Genomic DNA, 25,416 nt, shown 5'->3' on the forward strand with positions numbered 1-25,416 from the left:
AAAAGTGAAGAGATGCATGTATAAAACAAATAGTTGTTTTTTGTGTTGTTTTTTGTGGGGGGGGGGGGGGGGGGGGATAAAACCCAACTGGACTCTGAAGTCTTATATTAGAGTTCAGTTGAAATGTTTGCATACACTCAAGTATGTAATATTAACTGGGGGTATGTAAGGATGCATTCAGACCATTTATTATTCCGTGTGAAGTTTTAAATTACTCTTTAAATATATATAATGTATTGACTGGTTTATTTATTTTTCGGTTTTATAGTTATACCAGCACCTATATTCTTTTATTCTTTTGATCAACACATTTTTATTTTTAACTCCCACTGGTTGAAGCAGGGGCATTTAGAATATGAACCCCCAGGGGCAATTCATGTTTTGCAACTGTACCCCAATATATGAGCATGAAAAGAATACAATATGAAAATAACAGCAATTATTATGACATACATTATAATAATATACATAAGTCAACATTGTAATTCACATAGTTTAATTATGCAGAGATTATTTAATCTCAGAGATTATTTAAAAACACATGCAAGCCAATTTGCACAGATTCCCCATAGAGAGGAGCTGTAGAGTCCTCCGTACCACAGGTAGGAATGACTTCCTGTGGCGCTCTGTAGCAAATTTTGGTGGAATCAGTCTTCCACTAAATGTGCTCCTGTGTTTCACCAGTGTGTCGTGGAGTGGGTGCAAGGCGTTGTCCAAAATGGCACGCAGCTTCGACAGCATCCTCCTCTGTGTCACTGCCATCAGAGAGTCCAACTCCACTCCCTCCACATCACTGGCCTTATGGACCAGTGAGTTGAGCCTGTTGGCATCTGCTGCCCTCAGCCTGTTGCCCCAGCAGGCCACAGCAAAAAGGCCACAACAGTCTCATAAAAAAAAAAAAAACTTGAGCCTCAGAAAATAGAAATATTTCACACATAAACCCTCAAAAGTATTTGGTGAAATCTCCCATCATCAAGGTTCTGCTGATGTTTTTGGATGATTATTTGGCTACTCTTTTTGTCAGAAGTGGTAAAATTGTTGGTATCCATGGCGCCAGCTCTGATTTTTGATGCCAGTCTATGAATTTCCAACAGGTTTGAGGCTGGCTTTTTAGAAATGCCATATGATTAGTTCAAACCTAGTACGGATGTGTGTTAGGGATCTTCATCTTGGTGGAGCATCTATGTGTCTCTGAGTATCAGTCTGACCCAAAATGTCATCCTCAGACGACAGGAAAATGTTTCAGATGTTCAAGAACAACCCAGAAATGACCAGAACTCAAGCCGGATATAACTTGGAAGCAACTGGAACACCAGTGTCACTATCCATAGTAAAACCAGTTTTGTGATTTATCAGCTCATCACCGTCCACTGAGAAGGAAAAGTCTCCTGCTCCAAAACGGATAAATACTTTAATTACTGTTATCTCAATAAATTCCACCAAATATGGGATTGGCCATCCTCTACTTGGACAAAAGTCGGCCTTTCAAGAGGTCAATGATCTCCAACACCCATCATAACTGGTTTTGTCCTGGAAGTTCCTGGAATAGCCTCAATTTCAAGCAAACCGACAGTTTATGGTGGACTATGCTTAAATTCCAGGTTCTAACCACCAAACCAAACAATTTAACTGAACTACACCATTTATAAAGAGAAGAATCATAAAATAGTCAGCCAGAACTAAACCAGAAGCTTATTGTTGGCAGCTGTCATTTCTTTCTAAGCTAACTTTATTTAAGTATTTGAAGGGAGGCGGGGGGTTGTATATATAATTAAGAATGTTAGTAAAATCTGACCAGTTGGGGATTAGAATAAATGTTTTGAATTGCATGATCATGCCATCTGGGAAAAAGAACGGCTCTAATAAGTCCTTAAAACATCCAGATTCATAAGATGCTCATGCCCATGATGAGTGGATGGAAACATTTGAGGAGACGTGTATGCAGCTTGACTTTCTACGGTTTCTCAAGAATCTTTCTCCTGGCATTTTTACTCTTTCCTATCATCTTTTTCCCCACTTCTTCCTCCCCTCTGATGGAAACCTTTTAAAGCTACAAATAGACAGAATAAGTAATTATGTAGCTGGGGAATTGTAAAAATCCTTGACCTGCCATACTTTCTTTGGCTGAGCCTGCAGCCCAAATGATAGAAGACAGAGCTGAACCAGGAGCGTTGTGGACATCAAAGGCGAGACAGGGATAGAGCTAAAGTCTCCTTATCCAGGCCTTTTGATGTTCCAGGGAGGTGAAAGATGGAGCTCTAGTTCTTTCAGAGCCGTACGAAGGACAGCGTTTTGCTCTCGTGTGACTCACACTGTACACATTGATCGAGGCGGCGTAATAAAGTGAACATAAATCGAGTTTTTTGGGGGGATGGACTGCCTGCGTCCTTATTTTAGGTTTTTCACTTTGTTTGCAAAAAAACAAAAAAAGAATGCGAAGGATGCTGACAGACAAGGGCAACACGAGGCAAAAATGAGAAAATACTGTCAGTAATAAACAGCTGGAGCTGGGGGCTCAGCCAAGTCAATCTCAGTGGCTCCATTTGGCCTTGAATTGGAGGTAATGAGCAGATGGAGAGGGTCACTAAGACTTGGGATAGCTCACCGCCAGGAGAGACACACAATACCTTTTCCCCTTTTTCCCGGTAATCACACCCTACCCAGCCACACACACACACTCCCATCCACCTGCCAGCACACATACAATCAATTATTCAAACAGCAGGAAGGGAGGCAACAGAGAAAGAGAGCATTCAGGGGCATCTTAGCACAGGCTCACCTCAGGTTACAAATAAAGATTTTTTACCAAAACCTGGGAGAGCAAAACTCTCGCTTGCAAAAAATTTAAATTAGAAACCATCGGACTCAAGAAATGTGTTTTAGTCATAATATATTGAAATAATACAGCACAACAATATCCTATGTAAGAACCTGAAGGCGGTTTAGTCGGAGCTGACCTATAGATGCCCTCCACCATAATGAGGATCTTCTTCCAGGGTCTGTGGGTCCGAGGCTGCCCTGAGCAAACAGCCTCTCTTAGAAGCTTCTCCAGACTGTGCATGTCTAAAAGCACAAGCGCACACACACACACACACACACACACACACACACACACACACACACACGCACACGCAGGCAAAGAACAATTAAGACAAGGTAAATATAGAGAAAAAACAATTAGAATAATATTACAAAATCTGCCCAATAAAGTATACAGTGCATAGCAAACGTATTCACACCCTTCTGGAGGCGGTGTGGCTACTCATCAGATGAGATTAAAACTGAACTTTTTACTCTGAAACTGTTCAAAACACACGTGACAGAACACTGCACATCCTGTGCTCACCACTCCCACTGTTAAACCTGTTAAAAAACAAACAAACTCATGGCTGTAATTGTGGTTAAAGGTTGTTTTGTCGAAGCTTCTACGTGTTCCGTCCACGTAGAAGCCATTTAAAACCCATGCGTGATTCCTTCTAGTGCAACACGATGTGCCGCTTTATGTTTTTCTATCACATAAAATCTTTATAAATTTACATTCAGGTTTGTGGTTGTAAGCTGTAGATTAGTTGTGGGGTAATGCTCTCGCGAGGCATACACCAGTAGGTTCAAATAAAGCAATGATATGATTGTACGTTGCTGTATAGACCACTTCTAAAGTAGATTTAGGAATACAAAGAGCATTGCTGTATGACAGAAACACATTCAGCAAACCATCCATCTGTTATCCAGGTCACAGTGGGGCTGGTGCATATTTCCATGGAGCAAGACTCGGGGGTACACACCGAAACATTCCTATCAACTAATACAACTACTGACACGCTTCCAGATGTGAGGTATCTGTCATAATTACACACATGTAAAAGCATGCTAGGAAAAACGTTTCTATGAGTTAATATAAATCGTGACAGAAATTTTTGCTCATCATGGGAGTGATTTCTCAAAACGTCCTTTTTCCATATGGGGGTGATGTCACAATCTCCTGTGACTATCCAGCAGATGGCAGTATCGACCAGGTGTGATTCTCCTGAATTTTTGTATTTAAAATCTAACTTCAGCCCAGCCATGAGCTGCAGAAAAAAGCCCCTGCCACAGCCAACAGTCTGTCCAGATGATCGATATTACTGCCTCCACGCAGACAGGTTCATTTAGGAGACAGCAGATGCTCTGCTGCTGCTGCTAATATCCCCTCCTGAAGCTCAACAGGACAGAATGCATCCTGCGCAACTCAAAAGGAGACCAGACTAGAGATTATTTTACGGTATCACTCTGATTCAGGATAAGCTCTGACCTGACATGTGACATTGTGTGACTAGATGCTTATCTTCTTCTTTACAGAACAAGCACACAAACAAGTAAACATCTGTACGTTGCTGCAATTATACTTTACAGTAATCACTTTTGGTTTAAGCTACATTAAGCCAAATGTATCTAAAGCTCACTTTTAATAAGCAAAGATCCACACGTGCAGCAAATCACTAAGAAAAATAACAAAAAAATAAAACAGAGAAATGTCATCATGTTTTCCGATGCACAAACCTGGACTGTACAAACCAGTTTTCCTCTATTGTTGGAGATCCGGCTCTGCCAAGATACAAATCATAAACATTTCAGCTGCTGTGAACATGCGATTGCACATTGTCAGGACTTGCACCAGCAACTAACGCTGTAAAACCCATGGCTATATTTTTGTGACTTTCTAGCCATTTCAGAAGTAACTCAGCTAAATGAGGGCTTGAACGTCGGCTGCTGAAGGTTTCTTGGCAAGAAGCGGTCTGCTGTTCAGGTGCCTGAGGCTTCTTTGCCTTTAGACAGGCCTCGGGGGGTCTGATTGGTGGAACTATAACTGGCTGAGCTTGCACCTGTCAGGATGCATTTGCTGCTAAAGGACTAGCCCATTTGAGGTGTTCTGTTGGTGGTGTTCCTGAGATAGATGGGATTCCAGTACACGGTTTTACGTAAAGTTTTTTTTTTTTTTTCCAAAGAAAACAAACTTTACGTAAAACAACATAACTAAACAGATACAATGTCTTGCCAAATATTCAAACCCCAAAACTATTCAATGTGTTTCATATGTCAGACAAACACAAAGTAGCAGCTCAGCACAAAGTGGAAGAAAAATGATGCACGGCGAAAACATCAAAAGTGTGTGGTGTATTTTGTATTCAGCTCGTTTTACTCCTAACGAGCTTGCCCTCAGAGGTCACCTCATTAGTAATTAAGAGTCCACCTGTGTGCACGTTAATCTCGGCATAAATGCAGCTGGTCTGTGAAAGCCTCAGAGGTTCGTTAGACAACACAAGTGAACAAACAACATCATGAAGACAACGGAACACAGCTGACAGGTCAAGGTTGGGAAGCTGGGCAGAACTTTAAAGCAGAATGTCCAAAGCGTTGGACATCTAATGGAGTATTGTTGAATCTATAATGTGAAAATGGAAAAAAGCATAGAACGGCTGGAACCCGACCATGATATCGCCATGCACGCACAGTAACAGGCGGTCAGTTAGATCCAGGTTTGATCTTAGAAAGAGGGAAAGCGGGGATGGCTACGGATATTGTGAGGGAAGTTGAGACATGCAGAGACGAGACTGATGATGGACAGAACGCTTCCAGGTGCTACATGCAATGTAGGGGAAACAGCAAACGTCTGGAAGAAGGTTCCCTGGTTGAGACCAAAACATTAAAATTTCATCTGCATCCAGCATGGGGATGTTTTTTCTTTAGCAGGTACAGAGATGCTGCTCAAACTTAATAGGAGGAAGGATGGAGCTCAATACAGGGTAAAAACAAAAACAAAAACAAAACAAAGTATATTCATGTATTAGAATGACCTAGAGACTGAAAGGGCAAAACTTTGAGTATCTACTCGGGGGTCGGCAGAGTATTGACTCAGTTGGGGGTAAATATAAATGTGAATCACACTCTTTAGACTTTAATTTGCTAGAAGGTTTGAAAACCATGCATAATTTTTCCTCCACTTCAAAATAATGTGCCACTTTGTGTTGTTCCTTAAAATATTAACAATAATATATAGTGACCTTTGTGGTATTGAGATCACTGTTTATAGAAAGGTTTAAGTGTTCAACACTTCAGTTTTGGAGCTTGCTGCATATAAATTGTGATATTTTTGCTGGTTAGCAAAAAAACTTTTCATAACTCCAAACATACTAATATGAAATGCAAATATGATACTCTTCTCTAAATCTGCAAATCCTGTGAAAAACATTTTAGGGAACAGCAGAAAATAACCAAGAAGATGCAGTTTGCAGCGCTGCGAGGAGAAGCTCAAGCTTTTTTTTTTTCTGTCGTAAAAATGGTTCAAGTCAAAGTAAGTTTGCTCTCTGTGATAAACACACACAAGGACTCACAAAGGACTGAGTCTTGAATTGCAATTTGGATCTCGCCTCCTATGAATTGTGCAATAAATAAAAAGAGACAGCCGATGAACTTACTGTTGTGTTTGAACACCCGGATTGTAGCTCCTGACAGTCTGGCTCCCAAGATTAGAGACGTGTGGTTGAGCTCATCGCTTACTATCAAACATCCCTGGAAAACAGGAAAAAAAGCTGCAACTTAAACACACACACAAAAAAAAAGACTTTTCAGGTCCAGTTTAATTCTCACAATATGAAGCCTGGAATGAAATGTCTTATCAAATTTCATTGTAAACCTGATTTTAATGACTGATTATTGATAAGAGCAGGATGAGTCTTTCGTTCAGTTGCATAAAACAAACAACAGTTAACCGGCAACTATTTATCGGGTGAAAACTGCAACCATGTGAACGACGTAATGCATCTGTTCCTTAAGAGATTTCTTGGTTTTTATGTGCTTTAGCATAAAAAAAGCAATCCTGTTATGCAAATGTGCTTTTCCGAATAAAAAGGATTCACATGGCCAATTACCCGTCAGCTCATTCCTCTTCTTCTCCTTCCCCCATTTATGTCTTAATCACAATCTTTTTATGTCCTGACACAGAAGGGATAGAAATCGTCTGCAAATGTCCCCTCCTTTTGATGTCTGATAAAATTTTTACCAGCTCATCTGTTATAAGTTTTACTTGGACAGTGTGATGCTTCATATTCTATAAAAATCTGCATGCAAATGAATTCAGTTGTCCCATGAAATTCTCTCCGGAGCATTAGCATATATAACACTGAGGCTCTGAGCAATTGACTGCATTAATCGGAATAATCTTGTAAGGAGGGGGGTGGGCGGGTTGGGGGGCTTGTGTTGACACCAGCACGGTGACAGATACGCTCAGCATGGCCCGGGGTCAAGCTGGTCCACCAACAGCTGTCACTCTAATGTGGCTCCGCCTGCATGGAGAGGCCTGTCCGAGCTCACCCTGTCCCTGTAGGACGGAGCTGGCAGCGAGGGCTGACCCCCAGACGTCACCGGGCTGGCGTCAGCGCTGCAGCCCAAAGGGGCTGCTGCACCTCTTCAGCTGCATAAAACGAGCCTGCTCTCATCACTTAAAACCGTCAGCCCTCCTTTCCTTCCTGTCCGGCTGAATCGCAGCTACTCCTGCTCCATGTTGCCGCTGGTTTCTGTCAGCTCCACTTGAAGCAGGCGGGTGTGCCAAGAGGCCAGATTATGGGTAATCAGACCCTTAAGTAGTGCTCATAAAAACTGCCCTTGCTTGTCTGCCTGCCTGGAAGCAGTCATGTATGCCCAGAACCTTCTTATTCTGGCTACTACAAGGTTTAATTAAAACTTTAATTAAGTGAGGTGGTCAGGAATATTTAACGGTTGATGTAGGTTTTCTTTTAAGAATTTGGAGCATATGCAAGAAGGAAACAAAAGCTCAACTAATTATATTAATATCTACCATGCTTTGCAAACTGCACCTTTATTGCTATCTGGTTTCTTTCATTCAGTGAGTGGGGAAAAGTGTGAGGAATCGCGTACCTTCCCCACGAGAGCTGGGATGTTCATTGAGTTTGTTGCAAAGCCCATCCCGAAAATCATGGAGGACTCGACCCCAATGAAATCGGCCACGAGTTCCTCCAGCTCCTCATGAATCTTCAGGTTACCTGCGAGATGGAAATCACAAAAAAAAAAACAGTCTCTCACCTTGGATGAGGTCTGCATCTCAGGAAATTATGCAATGTTGATATCGCTAAATATTGCAACTGCGGTCTCGGTTGGGGTCAATCAACCTTTCCCACATTTTTCTGTTTGTCATCTGTTTCTACATTCGTGATTGAAAGGCAGATTGGCACAGGGTTTGCGTTGCTACAATTAACTACGGTCACGACCTCTGGGTAGTGACCAAAAGGAAAAGGTCATGGCTACAAGAAGCCCTGTTTGTGCATGTTGCTATCGTCAGAGAGTGATTTATTCCTTTAGGTTCTTGTTGATCTTTTTCTAGTCATCCAATCTAACATTCTGACAGACAGCAATAGTCTCCTCATAAAAAAGCAGAAGACACAAACCTCTGGATCAGCACTCACACTCTGGAGATTAAATTCAATTCTTATAGATCTATGATGTGACAAACTTGGAGTTTAGTTCCCCTGATCTTTTTTTTTTGTTTTGTTTTTTTTGTTGTTTTTTTTCCATCCAAGGTAATATCAGAGCAGGTCCCGCAAGGTCTAAAATGATTCTGTTGGACAATATGAGGCAGAAACAGTTGGTGATAAACCAATATGGCAGGTGGGGACCAGAATTCATTTTTGTGCTAATGTGCCATCTGACATTGTGTTTCTTTCATTTTGTGAACAAAATAGATTTTTTTTTTTTTTTTTTTTTTTGTCTTGGTATCTGCCTTTGTAGCCATCTGCGAAATAGAACAATTAAAGTTTCAGTGTCAGGATGCATCGATTTCTATAAACTGGACTTTAATTGTGTTACAGTGCCTAGAAAAAGTATTCATACCTCTTGAACTTTTTCTTATGTTGCCACATTACAACCACAAACCTCAGAGGATTTTAATCAGACTTTATGTGACAGACCAACACAAAGTAGTGAATAATTAAGCAGTTGAAGGAAAATTAAAACTCTAAAAATGCTTATGGATTCAGGCCTCTTTACTGATAACCACAAATAAAACCCAGCGCCACTGCCTGCAGATGTTACTTGAATAAAAAGTACATAAATAGAAATGCGTATTATTTCCTCTCCGTATAAATCCAGCTGGTATATGAAGTCCATATAGGTTTGCTAGACAACACCAGACAAGAAACGGCATCACGAAGACCAAAGAAGACAGCAACCGCTAATAAAACAAACTGCAAAGCTACCATGACATGGTCATTCACCAAAACCAGGGGTCTGCAGCTCCAGGCCTCGAGAACTACTATCCTGCAACTATTTCTCTTCTCCACTCCTGAATCAAATGAGTGAAATCCCTCGTCAGCACGTCCTTCAGCTCTGCAGAGAGCTGATAACGAGCCATTTATTTCATTCAGGTGTGTTGGAGCAGAGATGCTCTCAAAAGTTGCAGAATAGTAGCTCTCGAGGACTTGAGTTGGAGACGGATGACCTGATAGAGAAGCAGTCAAGTAGCCTAAGGTAACAATGGAGGAGCTGCGGGGGTTTAGAGATCAGGTGGGAGAATCTGCTGACAAGACCAATTTTAGTTGTGGACTCCACAAACCTGGCCTTTATGAGAGAGAGGAGAGAAGAAGAAAGTCAGACGCATCTGCAGTTTGCCCCCTAGCCATGTACATATAACAGCAGACATGTAAAAGTGTAATCTCTGGCCAGATAAGAGCAGAATATAACCTTTCGGAAGATGGATGGTGCTAAATACAGGCCCTTACAGGAGAAAAACCTGCTAGAGGCTGCAGGCGACCCAAAACTGTGTTGGAGGTTTGAGTTCCAGCACAACAACAAGTATAAAAATCTAAATCTACTTCCTTTTCTTTCCACTCCAAAAGTAGGAACCCCTTCGTATTGGTCTGCATGGGAACTCCAATAAAATACATTCAAGCTTGCACTAGTAATGTGCTAAAACATGAATAAATCTAAGGAATGTAAATGCCTTCCGCAGAGCACCGCATATTCTGCATGCATGATATAAATCTCCAAAGCATGGAATCCATTCTAATACACTCGGCCCGCGTTGTTACATTTGCATTGACAAGTAATAACACAGCCGACTTTCTGCAGAGGGAATATAAAATCTGATGAATAGTAATAACACAAAATTTCCCGACGTGACCTTTCATATGAAAACGGGGCCTTCATTGCATATACATTGCATACTAATCATTACAGTCAAAGTCAATATGGGTCATTACGACAGAGGGCGGGCATTAAATACTTACGCAGACAGATGTTTTTAGGCAGGCCGGGAAAATGGAAATCCGAGTGATGGGCATAAAACTGTAATGAAGTGAAGCAGCTCTGTCTTTATAGTGACTCCCGTTCAGTGCTTTCAGGACGATGAGCTAGCTAGATCGATTCTTACATTTCCTCGACCGCATGAGCACACAGGCCCTGCTGGCACGTGTAGCGTTTTTAATCAGACTGCACTGGCATTTGAGTTCTTTAAGGAACATTTCCCCTGGCAGTGTCTGCATAGGTGCGCCCAGCCTTCTTATTGATATTTTAACCTTCAGAAGCTGCCTTTAGATCTAGATACTACTCGGGTGAAAGAGAGTGATTAGATGTAGCTCATCCTGCTTTGGTTAGATGGAATGAGATGATGCCTACATCTTTTTTTTTTTTTAAGTCTTCCTTTGCCTGTGTTAGCAAGATCATCATCATGTTTAGTGAGAACACTAAATATTGGAACTGTAGATATAAATCCTTCCTGTCTGTTTTTGTCACTACTTACATAGGACCCAAGCTTTCTCTAAAGCATTTATAAGCATAAAAAGAGTTAATTATTTAAATATTAATTATTTCGATAGTGTATTCAACGATACGCTATTATTTCACAAATGCAGTGCTTGCCACATCTACTGGCACATCTATTAAGAGTAAAAAAAATATATAAACATCTAAACATTATCTTTAACTGAAAGAGAAGAAAAATATATTTTTTTAATTTAACTAAAATTACTTAATGGGGGTTAAAAATCCCATGTTAAGAAATAATATCTTTACAAAATCCCAGATGGCTCAAACGTTGATAATATAAATTACTCAAGTGCCAATAAGAGAGCACTTAGTCTTCTCCTATAATCTTTCAGATGGTGTAGCAGAATAAGCTTCTTTTTCTAATATGCCTAATTTGTTTTAGAAATTGACACACTTTCTACACTGAACAAATGTACTTTGGGTTACACATTGATATTGCAACTTTATTTAATTGTGAAGCTATAAATGTGCGATAATTTTTTTTTTCTGTGTGAGATTATACCACCGCACTAAAATATTAATTAATTTCAATTGTTTTTTTTGTTTTTTTACATTTGCACCACTTGTGCTGAAATATCTGTGTCTGAAACCCAATAATTCCCTTATTAGTAATAAGTGATTAATTACAATGCTTGCTATGTGAGAATATTTGACAAACAGTAAGTTAATGATTGCAGGAAAAAGAGGACCAACCTAGTAATGTCAGTCTTTGAATGTTTGTCTTCAGAGACACTCCCCTCGAGCACACATTAAAATGTTCTGTTATTTCATTAAAATTTACTTGAGTGAATACTACATTTTGTTCCAATAATTACAGGTTGACTAAGACTTCAAGTTAAACTGCAATTAATCTCAAGACAGGAGATCATTTAAAAAAAAAACAAACAAAAAAAAACAACATGTTGAATCTGAATGTTAAATGGAAAATAGATCATCAGAGTGAATGGTGCTTATTTTAAAATATATATCCTGTTAAGTTGTTGTTGGTTTTATTTTTAACTGTGTACTACCAGCCTCTAAAAGATCTAGGTTTTTCAGTCTGTTACAAATTGCTATGGCTGTGATGGCATGATGACAGCTCTTAAAGAGACACCAGGGTTTTTAAATATTTACTTCATATATGGTCTCATGAGACAAATGCTTGTTTTTGCATAACCCGCTCACTCAAGACAGCTGAAGTGCCCATTAGAAACCCAGACTAAAACAGTCCAATTTGGAAAGAGAAATAAACATATAAATAAATCAAGGAAATGAATAATGGATTGTTTTGGGGGCCGGGGGTGGTAAGGGAGTGGTGAACTGACAAACACTGCTTGTTGTTTTTCACTGTCAAACTGCTGATATCACGAAACACACTCCCACATACACAGACTCTTGTGTGCCCGCCCCACTTTGTAAGCCCGCTCTCAGCAGACGCACGACTACCTGGCAGCAGAGGTTTAATGCTCTAAAAACATCAATAACGAGAGAGGAAAAAGGAGCTTTTTTCTGAAGAAAACTTCACCAATGAGATCCATGATGTTCACTCATCGAATGTTTTGACAGAAACACACAGCTGATTGCTAGTCATTAGAGTTCCGAGCTCCAAGATAGACATGCCTGAAATGAGCTTCATGCTGCCACTTGCATCTGATCAGAAGAGGAGCTCAAGATCAAAAGATAAGACACCATTTAAAATTCATTAGATCCCACTTTCCGATCCTTGTTATTATAACATGTCCGTGTATGTATATCGCATTTGCATCCTGTTTAAAGTCCTGGGGGTTTTTAATTATGACAGCTCATCCACAATAGCATGTCTTCCATGGCTCCTCTGTGGACCAAAATGTATCTCTGCTGATTATCACTGCACATAATTGAACAAAAGCTGAATAATTCATACAACAATACAGTTGCTGACAGATAATTAAACATAGTGGCAGTATAACTCAGGGGAAATATACAGGTCCTTCTAAGTAAATTAAAATATCAACAAAAAGGTCATTTTATTATCCCCATTTTAAAAAGTGAAACTCATATATCGATGGCACACAGCGTGATACAGTCAAGCATTTATTTCTGTTCATTTCGACTATTTCAACATAGAAACATCAGCCCACCGAAAAGTATCTGTGTGTACTGTAAAGTATATCCATACTTGGTCGGCCCTCCTTTTGCAGGAATTACTGCATCATTGCAGTGTGGCATGGAGCTTGTGCCTCTGATGAGGAATTAAAGAGACTCAGGTGGCTTTGATAGCGGCCTTGTCATCTGAATAGTTGAGCCTGGTGTCTCTGAAGATCATCTTGGCTTAGATTAAGATTAAGTAGGTTTATAGGCTAATTGAGGATGTGGGATGTTAAGCTCAGCATTGTGACAGTTCCTCCTTTTCTTACTTAGCTGTCTAGCTGTTCATAGTGGTCTCTGATAGTGGACCACTATCAGTGGTCCACTATCAGACCACTGATAGTGGACCACTATCAGTGCTTAATGAGCTGTAAATCAAGCTCATTAAGCACACGGGATGAGAACAAATGCTGACTCTGTCAGCGCTGATTGGCAATTCTGCTCCCCTCTTGCATCACTTTTATGCTGGGCTTCCCTTTTTTCAAAGATACAATCCCCCATGTCTCTACTGGGACAGAGTTAACACAAGCCCAGCATGCTCCACAGAACAAACAATAACTTCCTTTAGTATTCCTTGGAAATGTCATTACACACCTTCAGCCAAACCTGACGGACCCGTCAAGTACGGCCGCTGCCCTTCCTAGGACACCTTATGGACTTCCGCTCAGACCATTACTTTATGCTGTAAAATAAACTTTTATGACTCGAACTATGTTGCTTCTAAGAGCAATTTCTGCTATTGGGTCTAAACAACACAGACAGGTGTTTGGATTCAGGTGTTTACAGATACACTTCATGTTGGGCTTCGGTTAGTACAGCATACTTTTCAGAGACGTTTGTTCGTCGTTATTGTATCCTTCATCGTTTCTTTTTTTTTAATAAACCAAAAGCAATGTCTAATTTAGGTATTTTATATAAATATAACTAGTGATGCATCATAGTGAAAACTATAATGCTCCACTTGTGAAAGTGAATCTTGTACTTCTGTGGGTACGATTCTGAATGCTACACGACCAGATGGGACACATGGAAACTGACTAAGCTAAAACAGGAAGTGGTACATCAAGTGTGGGAAAGTGTCGGGTCGTGATGGAAAATGAAATAAACATCTTCACTCAGCTGGTCACCAGAAGGAAGCAGGAAGTGCTCGAATATATCCCGGTAAGTGGCTCTACTGGCTTCCGAGCTGATAAACACAGTCAGCATTGTCAGGAAAACATTGCGACATAATTGCTGAAGTTAGAAATTATAATATTGATGATTAACCCACATTTTCCTGACACTTTTCTTTCTTTTCCTTCATCACAATATCCCCACCACTCTTCATGAGCTTTAGTATCTCAGCCAATGAAAATCTATCTACGAGGCCAGATATGCTATTAGCATGTAGGGTTTGCATGCATGACACATGAAATTTATTGATCTATCAATGCAAATAAGCAGACCCTTTGTGATTGAAGTGTTGCATGCATAGATGTTACAATAACTGTGATTTGATATGTTGTGCATCAAGTAACTCAAGCAACTTGGATTTTTTTTTTGAACCTCTCTACTCTTCCTCAATTCTCTGGGGGTCTTGATTCCCAAATGAATGGTAAAAGTTACTTTCATCTGAAAAAGGGGACAGAGCAGCAGCATAAAGCGCTCTAGAAATTTCCTGGCAGACTGCTGTGCTGACTTGAGAGTTAATGAAAGTCCCCTAAGCAACAGCCATGTCATTTTTCACCTTAGTCCAAGTGAAACGACTCTGACATTGTCTCTGGTCCAGGAGTGCACATTCTAGCACACTTCCGTTATTACTAGTAATTTTATGCCACATCCCAACTTTCAGAAAAAAAAATTGGGTCGTCAAGAGCTGTAAGCCATAATCATCAGAGATTTTAGAAAACAACACATGAAGTATATCACTGTGCATTATGACAGGCAGTTTCAACAGAAAATGCACAAAAGTCAATTCCCCCATCACATAAAAACAAACACTGTTCCTACTATGATTTATACAGTGGACTTTACTTCAAATCAAATGAAAAGCTTTGTGAAACTGAGCTCAAAGCGACAAGTGGGAAACAATCTCTTTTATCTGTTAAACATTGACCGCAAACTGACCAATTTCCTGTCTTGTGCTGCAGACGCCAGCCCCATACTGCCGCACCTTCTCTGCCACAGTTTTCAGGAAATCTTCGTTGTTTTCTGCGAAGCCGAGGTAGTTGTATGAGCCCATGTTGATGACGTTGTGTATTGTCCTCCCAGTAAACCTGTGAAGATTTATGTTTGTCTCAGTTAGTGTGTCATTGTTCTTCTGGTATGCACACACACGCACGCACACACACACACATGCAAACATAAATAACCTCCCAATAAACTGCACAATAGCTAAATATGTGCTATTCAGTAGCAAGAAATGGAATCCAAACAACTATACTTTAAACTAAAAGGCAGTGAATTTATATATTTTTGGAGAACGAATATGCAGATAACACTGGATCTCTTATGCATGTGAATACAATGAGGAAGTTGTAGGAAACATAGCCCAATTTCACCTGTCCAGTTTTAAAATAAGTTCTTCTTTCAAAGAACTGAAGGAGTTTATCAGCCGACCTACTTTTTCCACTCTGCTTCATACCATTTTGCCAATTCACCACACTTCTCCACAAAAGTCGAGGAGGCTTCCCCATATCTTCTTCTTACAGTCACATTAAAACCTCTTTAAACATGTAATCCACGCTTACCTCTTCACAGATTCATAATATCACTTTCCTTCCCTGTGGCTCTGCTCATTTTCTTTTTCATAACACATTCCCTGACCCTGCTGCGCAGCGCCAAGGAATATCAATTGTGGTCCAGAAACTCAAAACCATATCTGCATATGGTATATTTGCTGATATTCTTGGTGTGACATATTTGGAGGAAAAAAATCTACATGTAAGTTAATTTAGGAGAACTTACTATATAATAAAGACATGGATGCACACTTACCTTAAAGGCTATATACACTGACAAGCAAAGAGAGAAAACCTGACATAATGGTGGTTATATCTAGTCAAAAAAAAAAAATCAAATACATGTGCAAGTGTCCTAAAAGTACTTTGTGGCAGCTGGTTTCAGAAAACAGCATATCCTTTAGATTAGGGAAATGATCTTTAGATTGTCTTCGCAAGTCTTATTGGTTTTGAGATGCTCCCACGCTCTCAAGTCATCTGGGTATGAATCACAATGTTTCTATGCACAACATAATCCCGCACACAGAGTGTTGTATGCAGGAACATATTGTTCACCTACTGCCAAAGTCATTCAGTGTTGGTGTGTGCATCTGTTTAGAGATTGCCTCATATTTAATAAGTTATCCTTTCATCACACCAGATAAAGTCTCCAGGATATTTAAGAATTTTGTAACTTCACTGGATTTTGGCATAATTTATAAAGCAGTTCAAAACAACAATAATGAGTTATGAGTGAAAACTTAACCAGAAACTACAGAAAAAAAAAACATCTAATCAGTGAAAGCAAAGTTTGATCACGCATTAATACTTCTGAAAATCCACAGCACTCACACTGGTTTTCAAGAAAGGCGTCACACTGCAAGTAGCATTGCTTTCAATTTTTTGTTCTCTACCGTAATCTATGTTCAATATACATCCTACTGCTGTTTTGTTCACCTGCTGCTAGCATGACCATAATATCGCAGTGACTCCAGGAAAGGTGTTACATTTGTCTCATTATCTTTCCTCACACGATGCAGGCTTTCCCTATAAATGTGAGAGATTTTTGCACCATCAGCTTCAGCGGGATCCATGTTTTTACCAGCAGTAAGACAAGGTTCCTTGTGGGGGATTTCTGTACAGATGCAGTGCACTGCAAAGCATTCATTTTACTGCAGCACTTTAAAAATTATATACAAAACTTATATTATAAGCTTTGACAGTATGATGAATATATTTCAAAGCCTGAAGAACCCAACTTTCCTCAGTCTCCTCGAAACCTCCGTATGTGCATTTTATAGTCATGTGCTCCTTTCTGTAGCTTATATTATAAGCTTTGACAGTATGATGAATATATTTCAAAGCTTGAAGAACCCAACTTTCCTCAGTCTCCTCGAAACCTCCGTATGTGCATTTTATAGTCATGTGCTCCTTTCTGTAGCTGTCCTACTCCACACGCAACACAGCTAAGGTGCTAAAAGTTACAATTAGAAATGGTTGGGCTACAATACCTGAATGTCCAGTTGTAGTCATCAGACACCCTTTCCATCAAGTCGAAGATAGGGCCTGGGAGACTGCATATGGGACGGTTCCAGTTGTCCCTTACTCGCATGTATAGGTTTCGAGTGTAAAAATTTTCAAAGTCCTGGTAAAGGGGAGTGAAATCCTGGCAATAAAAACAAATTAGTTAACTTCACAATGAGTCAGAACCAGGTTAATATTATTTTTTTTTCTTTTGTCAAGCCTAATTGCGAATTTAACAATTTGCTTTTTACAAGTTCTTGTACTTGTACGATAATCAGAGCCTTTATAATGTAATGTTATTAAATTTGAATAATTACTCACCTTAATCCAATGACAAAGCTCAAAGCTAAGCTTTTTCATCAAGATTAGTCGAGAATATCCTCAACATCCTTAATAAAGTAAAATCATGACTTTTTTGGCTGACTACGCTGTCAAGATAATACTATATTGTGCCTGCCAACCCATAAAGCACAAAACATGTTGAAGACAAAGTATTTTCTAATTTAACCTTCACTGAAGAGACATAATATGAAATCTGAAACAAAGTAACAGAGAGCTTGAATCCTCTGAGATTTAATTAGATCTTCAACACATATTCTCTTTGGTGTTCCGTTTCACCCATGGCAACGTTATACAGAAGTGCGGAGAAACACAAGGGAAGAAAGAAGAGGCACTGCTTAAGGAAAAATTGAAATAATTGGGGAAAACAAAACGTACTGATGGTGTCTGCAAGCTTGGGTGTGTGGTATGCGTCTAATCATACAAAATGCCTGGGAGTGTGCCGACTGCATGTTTTTTTATGTTGCACCTACCTTCTGTTCCTCTCTTTCCTGAGCAACATGGCACTTCTCCAGGCCCACAGCTCGGAGGACGTCTCTGAGGTAACCAAACAGGGTGACAATCCCATAACCCAGGTACGTCATCACCGCCACATACATGGGTGGCTGTTCAAACGTGTCATGGCTGAACTGCCTGGAGCCGACGCCAGTCTGTGGGCCATTTTTCTATTTAACGAGAGAGCAATGATGAGCGCTTTTGCATTCCGGACGGGAGCAAAACAAAACGTAGTAGCATTTGTAGTAACAAATGCGGTTCAGCTTAATATAAAAAATGAATTGTGGTTAGCATTTCAATTAACCTGGATGAAACAGACACTGAAACCTGTAATTATGAGACTCATTTTGAAAGACTCAGCATTAGGGATCTCTGTGTGCCAACAGTTAGAAATGTGTTGTAATATTTCATGTGAAAGAGAACCAAGATGATTTAATTCAACATGAGTAGTTTTAGAAAACTCTCCCCTATGAGTGACTTTTCAGGAAATACCTGAAACTATTGACCAGTCTCATACTGTAAGCAACTATTCACGTGACTTTATTATCTACGCATCGACATACAATCAGATTATTTGTGCAGCAAAGGGAGCCACGCCCTTTGTCCATTTGAAGGAATGCAAATACAGGACAGAATGGCAATGAAAGCCAGATAATTTATACAGCTTCGGGTTGCTGTTGTGCTCGTCTCATCAGGCCACTTTGCAGTTTCTTGACTTTCATGTCCTACATGCTTTTTACAAGCTCTTAAAATGCACAAAGCAAAAAATAATCATGGCTAAGGCGAAGTTTCTACAAAAAGAACAACACTGCAGGGACATTTTTCTATTGGTCACACTTCAAAATGGGAAAGAGGCCCCAAGATGACCTTGGTATCATGCGTGGGATTTAAAAGAGGTAAAAAAAAAAAAAAGAAGAAAAAAACATACACACAAACAAACATACATTTTTTTTTTAAAGGGAGTCAACTTAGAACCACGACTTTACAGCATTAAGTGCATCTCTGTCAGTAAATATATGCTTTCATCGCCATTGTATTACGAGTATACGTAAAGAATCACAGAGCAGGGACAGTTTAACGACATCGATTGCAATGTTTTCCCAGTATCCTTGCAAGCTGATATCTTTATAACACCAGCTAATGTCTGCTCAGCATCCACAGGCAGTCCTGTAACGACAGATCTAAGTTTTTTTTTTGTTTTTTTTTAAAGTGGTATTTATTAATGTCGCATGGTGGAATAAGACCTGCAGTGATTCAGAACTGAATTAGATTCAGTGGAAAACAATGACTCTGAAGGGCAGTTCTATATGTTGCAATAACCTACTTCAAGTGACAGGCAGGTGATCTCAAACTAAGCAATAAAAAGATAAGTGATAGCCAGCTAGTACTAACCTCAACCCTTATTCATGCTGACATTTGTATTTCATTCCGTTCCACTTTTCTCTAGGAAGGCTAAATGCAGAAATAACTCAAGAATATTAGAATAAAATAAAATGTAGCCACATCTTATTTGAATCCCCGATGAGGGCAGTTCTTTGCCCTGGCCTAGCTAACAGTAGGCCCTGAGAAGTACCATTGCTCCGCCCACATGCATAACGCATTGTGCGTGGCCAGGAGGGCACCCAAAAAAAAATCACACTCGGTTTTTATAATTAATCGTGACATATTTAACTAGACATGTGTGAATAAATACAGAAGACACAAAATTGTTCTAGAAAAAGACTCATTTCCTAAAGTCTCCCCCTTGATGCCCCATTCCTTCCCGTCGTCCCAGTGGTTCGCTCTACTGCGCTTCAATCTCAAATTTTGCAGACACCTGTGTTTCAAGAGTCAGGCTGGAAAAACTGACCTGATGGCATGCCAGCACTGGCACTGGTTTACGGCTGAAACAGGTTTGGTGGAAAAACTCCCCTGAGGAGCTCCATCTTAGAGATAATGAGTTATGAAAAGTCTCCATAACAGCACGTTTATTCAAGCTGTTGCATAAATCTATGTTAGAGGTGCTATGAAGAGTATTTCTTCTCCCTGGAGATAAGCTGCTAGTTATGAGTTTCTGAAATACTCTCTGGTTTTGTTGTAACTGATCTGTAACATACCAAACGAATGACATTCCAAAGTCCAGGGTCCCTAATGACATGCACCCATGGTAGGACATGCACAGCTCCTCTTTGTCACATCCACTTGATCAAATCTTAAAAAATATTGCCCTGACTTCATGGATGGCAAAGTTTGGTTGTAGCTATAGCCATTTGGTGACTTACAAAAATGAACACGCATCTCATTTAACTTTGAGCCAGTGCCACGGGGTCTATGTATCACATTATGTTGATTAACGAAGCTATTTTATTTCCAACTACAATACCACCTGGGACTTTGTTAAAAACAGTTATGTCTCAATGTGTTTGTTTTCCGTCACTTTGGAAGGTGCTGTTTATAGTCACACAATAAGTGCCGTTCCAAAACCACTAATAGTTGCTGTAAATGTCTGTCAAAATGTTACAAAGCAGCGTGAAATAACAATAACAGCAAAGAATACTGTGATTAAGAGCGTTAAAAAGCCTTTATTAAGGGTGTATCATCAAGTCTGTGAGCCAATCCCTTGATTGGTTGTTGTGAAACTAGTTGCAAAGTTCTCTCAAATGCAGCTTTTTGTCTGCTTTTGTGGGCCGTAGTAACAAGAATATATAATGCTAACTTTACAATAAACAACCCCAAGATGTAGTTTGATGTATTTTTTCTTTCATTCTTTTTAACAAAATAAATGGGCTGGTTTTTCAACCAAAGACTCAATGCTTCATTTGCTCAAACAATTATCGTTTTTATTTTTCCATATCATAACTAGCTTGACTTTGCAGGGGTTGTTTATACTCATGTATATCTTTGAATTGTTGCAAAACTTATTCTATGCTTCTATTAAAAAAAGAGGGACTAGTCTGCTAAGTAATGTTGAGCTGCTGTTTTGAACCAAGTTGTAAGCTTATTTGTTTTGACAATGACATCATTGCATAGCTAGAGCACTGCGAAGTTATGCACTCACTTACTATGAAAATAAATTAGTCACACATCAACTGTTGTAGTCTAACGTCTCTCTTGAGTCTCAATTCAAGCACTGAAAACTTTTTATATTTAGAGGAAGCTACAAATGGATAGTACAGAAAGTAAAGAGGACCTTTCAAGGAAGTATAAGAACTGTACCCTCTGTAAAAATACAACGTATGTAAGGGAAAAGAGGAACCATTTCAGGGTGGAGTCTTTTGTTTTTACTTTTTTTGTTTTGTACATTTAAAAAAAAAAAACAAAAAAAAACTTAGGTTTCAGCGGACCGTGCTATATCCAAAATATATAGCTATAGAAATGTGGATCAGATAAGAAAATCTAGCTATATGATGAATTACAAGGGAAAACAAGGTTGGTTGTCATACTTTGTTTTTACTGCAAACAAAAAATGCTATGAATAGTCAGCCCCTTCTCAGTGTGTGGAGGAAGCCTAAAGTGTGAGGCGTTTCTGAAAAGTATATTTTTAATACAGTGTTTCAGTTTACAATGCTTAGTTTCAATTCTTAATTAAAACAACATCTTATAGAGACAATATCAACTTTAATGCCATGTTGGCTACTTTGTTAAACCAACAGAATAGAGCAACCATCTGATTTTTCTGCTCATTACTAAAAACTAAACTATTTCTAAAATATCCTACAAATAACAGTGGTTGAAACATCTGATGGACTCATTTAATAGCAATATTTGCCAGTGAAAACATTGATCATGATATGCAAAGATCATATCTTGGACTACAATGTCTCTCTGTCTGGCTTTCTAACCGCATGAACAGACAAAAATTTAAAGAGGACAGGCAAAAACATATGAGGTGGATTAGCAGTGCCATCCGGGACGTGGAACATGGCTTCTGTTGCCTCTATCTTGGTCTGTTAGCATGTCATACAGCAACAGTCAGATCCCTCCTCAGATTTGTTGCAAGACTGACTGCTACCGGAGACCCTCCAGGCCCACTGCATCTTCGTTCAATATGATTCAAAAAGTATTTTATTTCTTTTAAACAGTGTATGTAAATATCTTGATAATAAACAAAAGTGATACGGAAATAAAATCTTGAAAAATCCCATATCAAATTCATAATTGTTTCCCAAGACAGAGACCTAACAGCGTAGTTAATACAGGCTGCATTGAAATATGTAGCTTATTTATAAATAGTTATGTTGAACAGATATAACGATACAAATTACGAATTAATTATACGTTTTATTCATGTATAGTTAAATTGTTGCGTACTTAAAAAAATAAAAAATGTAGAATTGACATAAAGTACGGCACACTGTGAGTTACGTCACAAAGTTTATGTCAAGTAAGAAGCCCAACGATAACCGCCGGTAGATAACCTGCATACGATCAGGTGCAGAACACCGTGCCGCACCTAAGCAGGCGGACCGGCAAGGTAAGGTAAAAAAAAGTTACCCCATAATAAGCAACTGTCATCAGTGAAGCATAAACAGACAAACCTCTGTCTTGCTGTGACAGCTGTTTTTCCTCAGATCGTCACATTTCAGTCCGTTCTGGCTCGAAGGAGGCTTTAGGTCTGCGTCAGAAGTTCTTGCCATGTTTAGCAGAGGAATGGGTCTGTTCCGTTGAATGACAAACCAACGTGCTGGTTACTAAACTGCCAAAGGTGACTTCCTCCTTCAGCTGTTTCGGTTCAGCCTCTTTTTTTTTTTTTTTGTTGCTGCTGTTGTATGGAAGCTTCAGCAGAAAATGTCACCCTTGGTTTACCTCAAAGTTTTCTCTTTCGATACAGCGTAAAAGGGAACTTCTGGTTATTAAAAACTAAACAGAGCTGGCACTTACATCACCCTCATTTATTTTTAAATTATGGAATACAGTTTTTTTATTTATTTATGTATTTCACTCAATAATAAAACGTTGACAAAATGTAAATAAAATGTTTTTTACTATAATTAGACCTACTGTTTTGGGTATCATGAAACTTTATAAGAAAAGCTCATCTGTGTTATAGTATTTTTTTTTATTATGTGTACTAATAAACATAATTCTGTACATGCATTCCGTTGCAAAAGTATTCATACCCTTTGCACTTGTTTTGCATTTTATCGGGTAATGCAAGTGATATATAATTAAAAACTGAAGAAAAAAGAAGGAAAGAAAGAGAGGAAAAAAATGCAAGGAGAATCTCAGCAGCTCCTCCAGAGTTACCATGGCTGCTTCTCTGATTAAGTCTCGTAGCATTAATCCTATTTTCATTTCCAAATGATGAATTGAATAGAGCTCTGTGAGATGATCAAAGCTTGTTTTAACCTAATCCTGCTTTAAGTTTCTTCACAACGTCATCCTTGACCTGTCTGTGGTGCTACTTGATCCTCATGATTATTCATTAATGTCCACTTAACAAACCTCCGAGGCTTTCACAGAACGGATAAATTAAACACAGTCGGACTCTGTTTACTAATTAGGTGACTTTTAAAGGCATCTGCTTGCACTGAATTTTAGATAGGGATAAGTGCCCTGAATGTCACTCATTTAAAAATGTATATAAAGAAGAAAAATAAAAAACTATGCTTCCTCTTTCTTCCTCTTCACAATTATGTATTAGTTTGCGTTTATCTATTCCATAAGGTTGAGGTTTGTTGTTGTAGTGTGACAAAATGTGAAGTATGAATAATTTTGCTTTTAATGTACCTACAATAAAAAAAAATAGTTTCAAAGGAAACAGATCTCTAACTTGTAAAATGCATCCCAATCCTTTTCTGAATGAGTCTATATCTGTACAGGAATGTGAAATAGTAAGATTCTTTCAGACTCGATTCATGAGTGTAACTGACTTTGGTGCTAAATATTTTCACTTTTTATGGTTTCACTTCAAGCGTTCAAAGTAGGCTTGGTTGTGAAATTGTACTCTGCACGTGAAATGCTCCTGCTGCTGTAGTAAAAGACAACTAAATGATATGAAGTTGGTGGTAAAAGAAACGTGACGGACACTGTCAGAGCAGGCCCAAGGCACAACCAAAATGAGCTGTTTTCGAAGACCTCTGAATTATCAGTAAAAATAAAAGTGGTTATTGAAAATGAGAACGCTGTTCAGTTCGATTTAAGATTTTAAATAAATTAAAACATGTAAAGTTGTTAAAATTCTAATTTTAAGGAGCAAATTAGCGATTTTACTTTGTGTTTGATTATTGTGTTTACATAGATATAATGTTATGCTTCAAACTTAATCTTTTTGTTTGTTTGTTTGTTTTTAAGTTAGGTTTGTCTGTAAATTAATTTCAGCAAACAATTACAAACTATATACAAGATTCTCTTTTAAGCCCAGCTGGTTAAATGTTGCCCCCTCTCCACCGAAAGCTGTTGTTGTTGATGATGTTCGACAGGAAGAGCCGCCACAAACCAGGTTCTGTCTGAGGCATTTGTATGACCTTGTATGTGTTGTTTCCTGTTTCATGCTTGGGTTTGGTCATTGAGTGTAACAACCTCATTACCGTGTACTTTGCTTACTTATAACAAAGCAGTGACTGATGTCGACACTTTGGACAAAAAACGAGAGAAAGAAATCAGATATAAAGCAGCACAATGATGTTATCTGGATATAATGGGAAGTTTAGAGGTTAGAGGGGTAGATGCTCTGCTATAGTGCTGGTAGTCATGTTTACTGTGCTGAACACCAACTGTTTCTGTGTCAAAGTCCAGCTCAGCCTAATGGCAACACTTTTGCACCCTTAAAGTGGCTGTTAATGTTTTTGCTGAGCAAAACGTTCTAGTTTTACTGCTGTAACAAGTGTTGCTATTGGTTTCCATGACAGGAAGGCTTTGTGGTGAATCATATACTTCTGTGTCATAAATCAAACCTACTGTTTACTCTTATAAAGCACATAAAAAATAGCCTTCTAAAGTCTTATCTATTTGCTTGGTGATAGTTCATCCGCACTTTGACTATTTTTTCCTTTAGGATAAAGAGAGCAATGCTCATTAGTAAAAAGGTGCTAACCGCTCCTGTGGTGTACGTTGTGGCTTTCCAAAGTAAACTGAAACATGTGGATGACTAAACAGGCTGGTGTGACGAAAAATATGCTGGTGCATTTTTTTCCCCAAGCTTTTCAGCTGACTTATTGCTTCTGAAGAGCAAGTCAGATTTCCAGAAGCGGACAGACGTGAAGATAGCGCTCAGAGGAACTTGTTTGGAATGCAGCTGCATGTCTGAACTTCATGCTGCATGAATAGGAATGTTCTGATGGCAGTATCTGCCACACAGGCTCTGCTAACCTTCCTTTGGGCCGCTCTGTTTGGGTCGCCGTCTAATATCTCCCATCTCCATGTAATTTCAACATAAATTGTTTATCACTGTTATGTTGGTAAAAAGCTCATTTATTAATATTATTTGATGAACGTAACTTCCTTCTTTATCCCACCT

The 25,416-nt window shown here is 39.0% G+C and overlaps 1 protein-coding gene across 1 annotated transcript in view; it reads right to left on the reverse strand.

Annotated features, from left to right (window-relative positions):
- LOC106940016 (serine palmitoyltransferase 3-like) overlaps positions 1-22,690 on the reverse strand; it is a 31,920-nt gene extending 9,230 nt beyond the window's left edge. The window contains exons 1-7 of the mRNA XM_015022623.1: positions 22,496-22,690; positions 17,957-18,148; positions 17,132-17,286; positions 15,028-15,176; positions 7,915-8,039; positions 6,456-6,549; positions 2,958-3,063 (exon numbers count right to left, since the gene is read on the reverse strand). Coding sequence (XP_014878109.1) covers positions 2,958-3,063; positions 6,456-6,549; positions 7,915-8,039; positions 15,028-15,176; positions 17,132-17,286; positions 17,957-18,148; positions 22,496-22,594 — 920 coding nt within the window. The 5' untranslated portion in view covers positions 22,595-22,690. The remainder of the gene's footprint in view (positions 1-2,957; positions 3,064-6,455; positions 6,550-7,914; positions 8,040-15,027; positions 15,177-17,131; positions 17,287-17,956; positions 18,149-22,495) is intronic.
- Between the last annotated feature and the right edge of the window lie 2,726 nt (positions 22,691-25,416).

Source organism: Poecilia latipinna, unplaced genomic scaffold (genome assembly GCF_001443285.1).
Source record: "Poecilia latipinna isolate Pla-1442-1.1 unplaced genomic scaffold, P_latipinna-1.0 Scaffold3061, whole genome shotgun sequence".
NCBI lineage: Eukaryota > Metazoa > Chordata > Actinopteri > Cyprinodontiformes > Poeciliidae > Poecilia > Poecilia latipinna.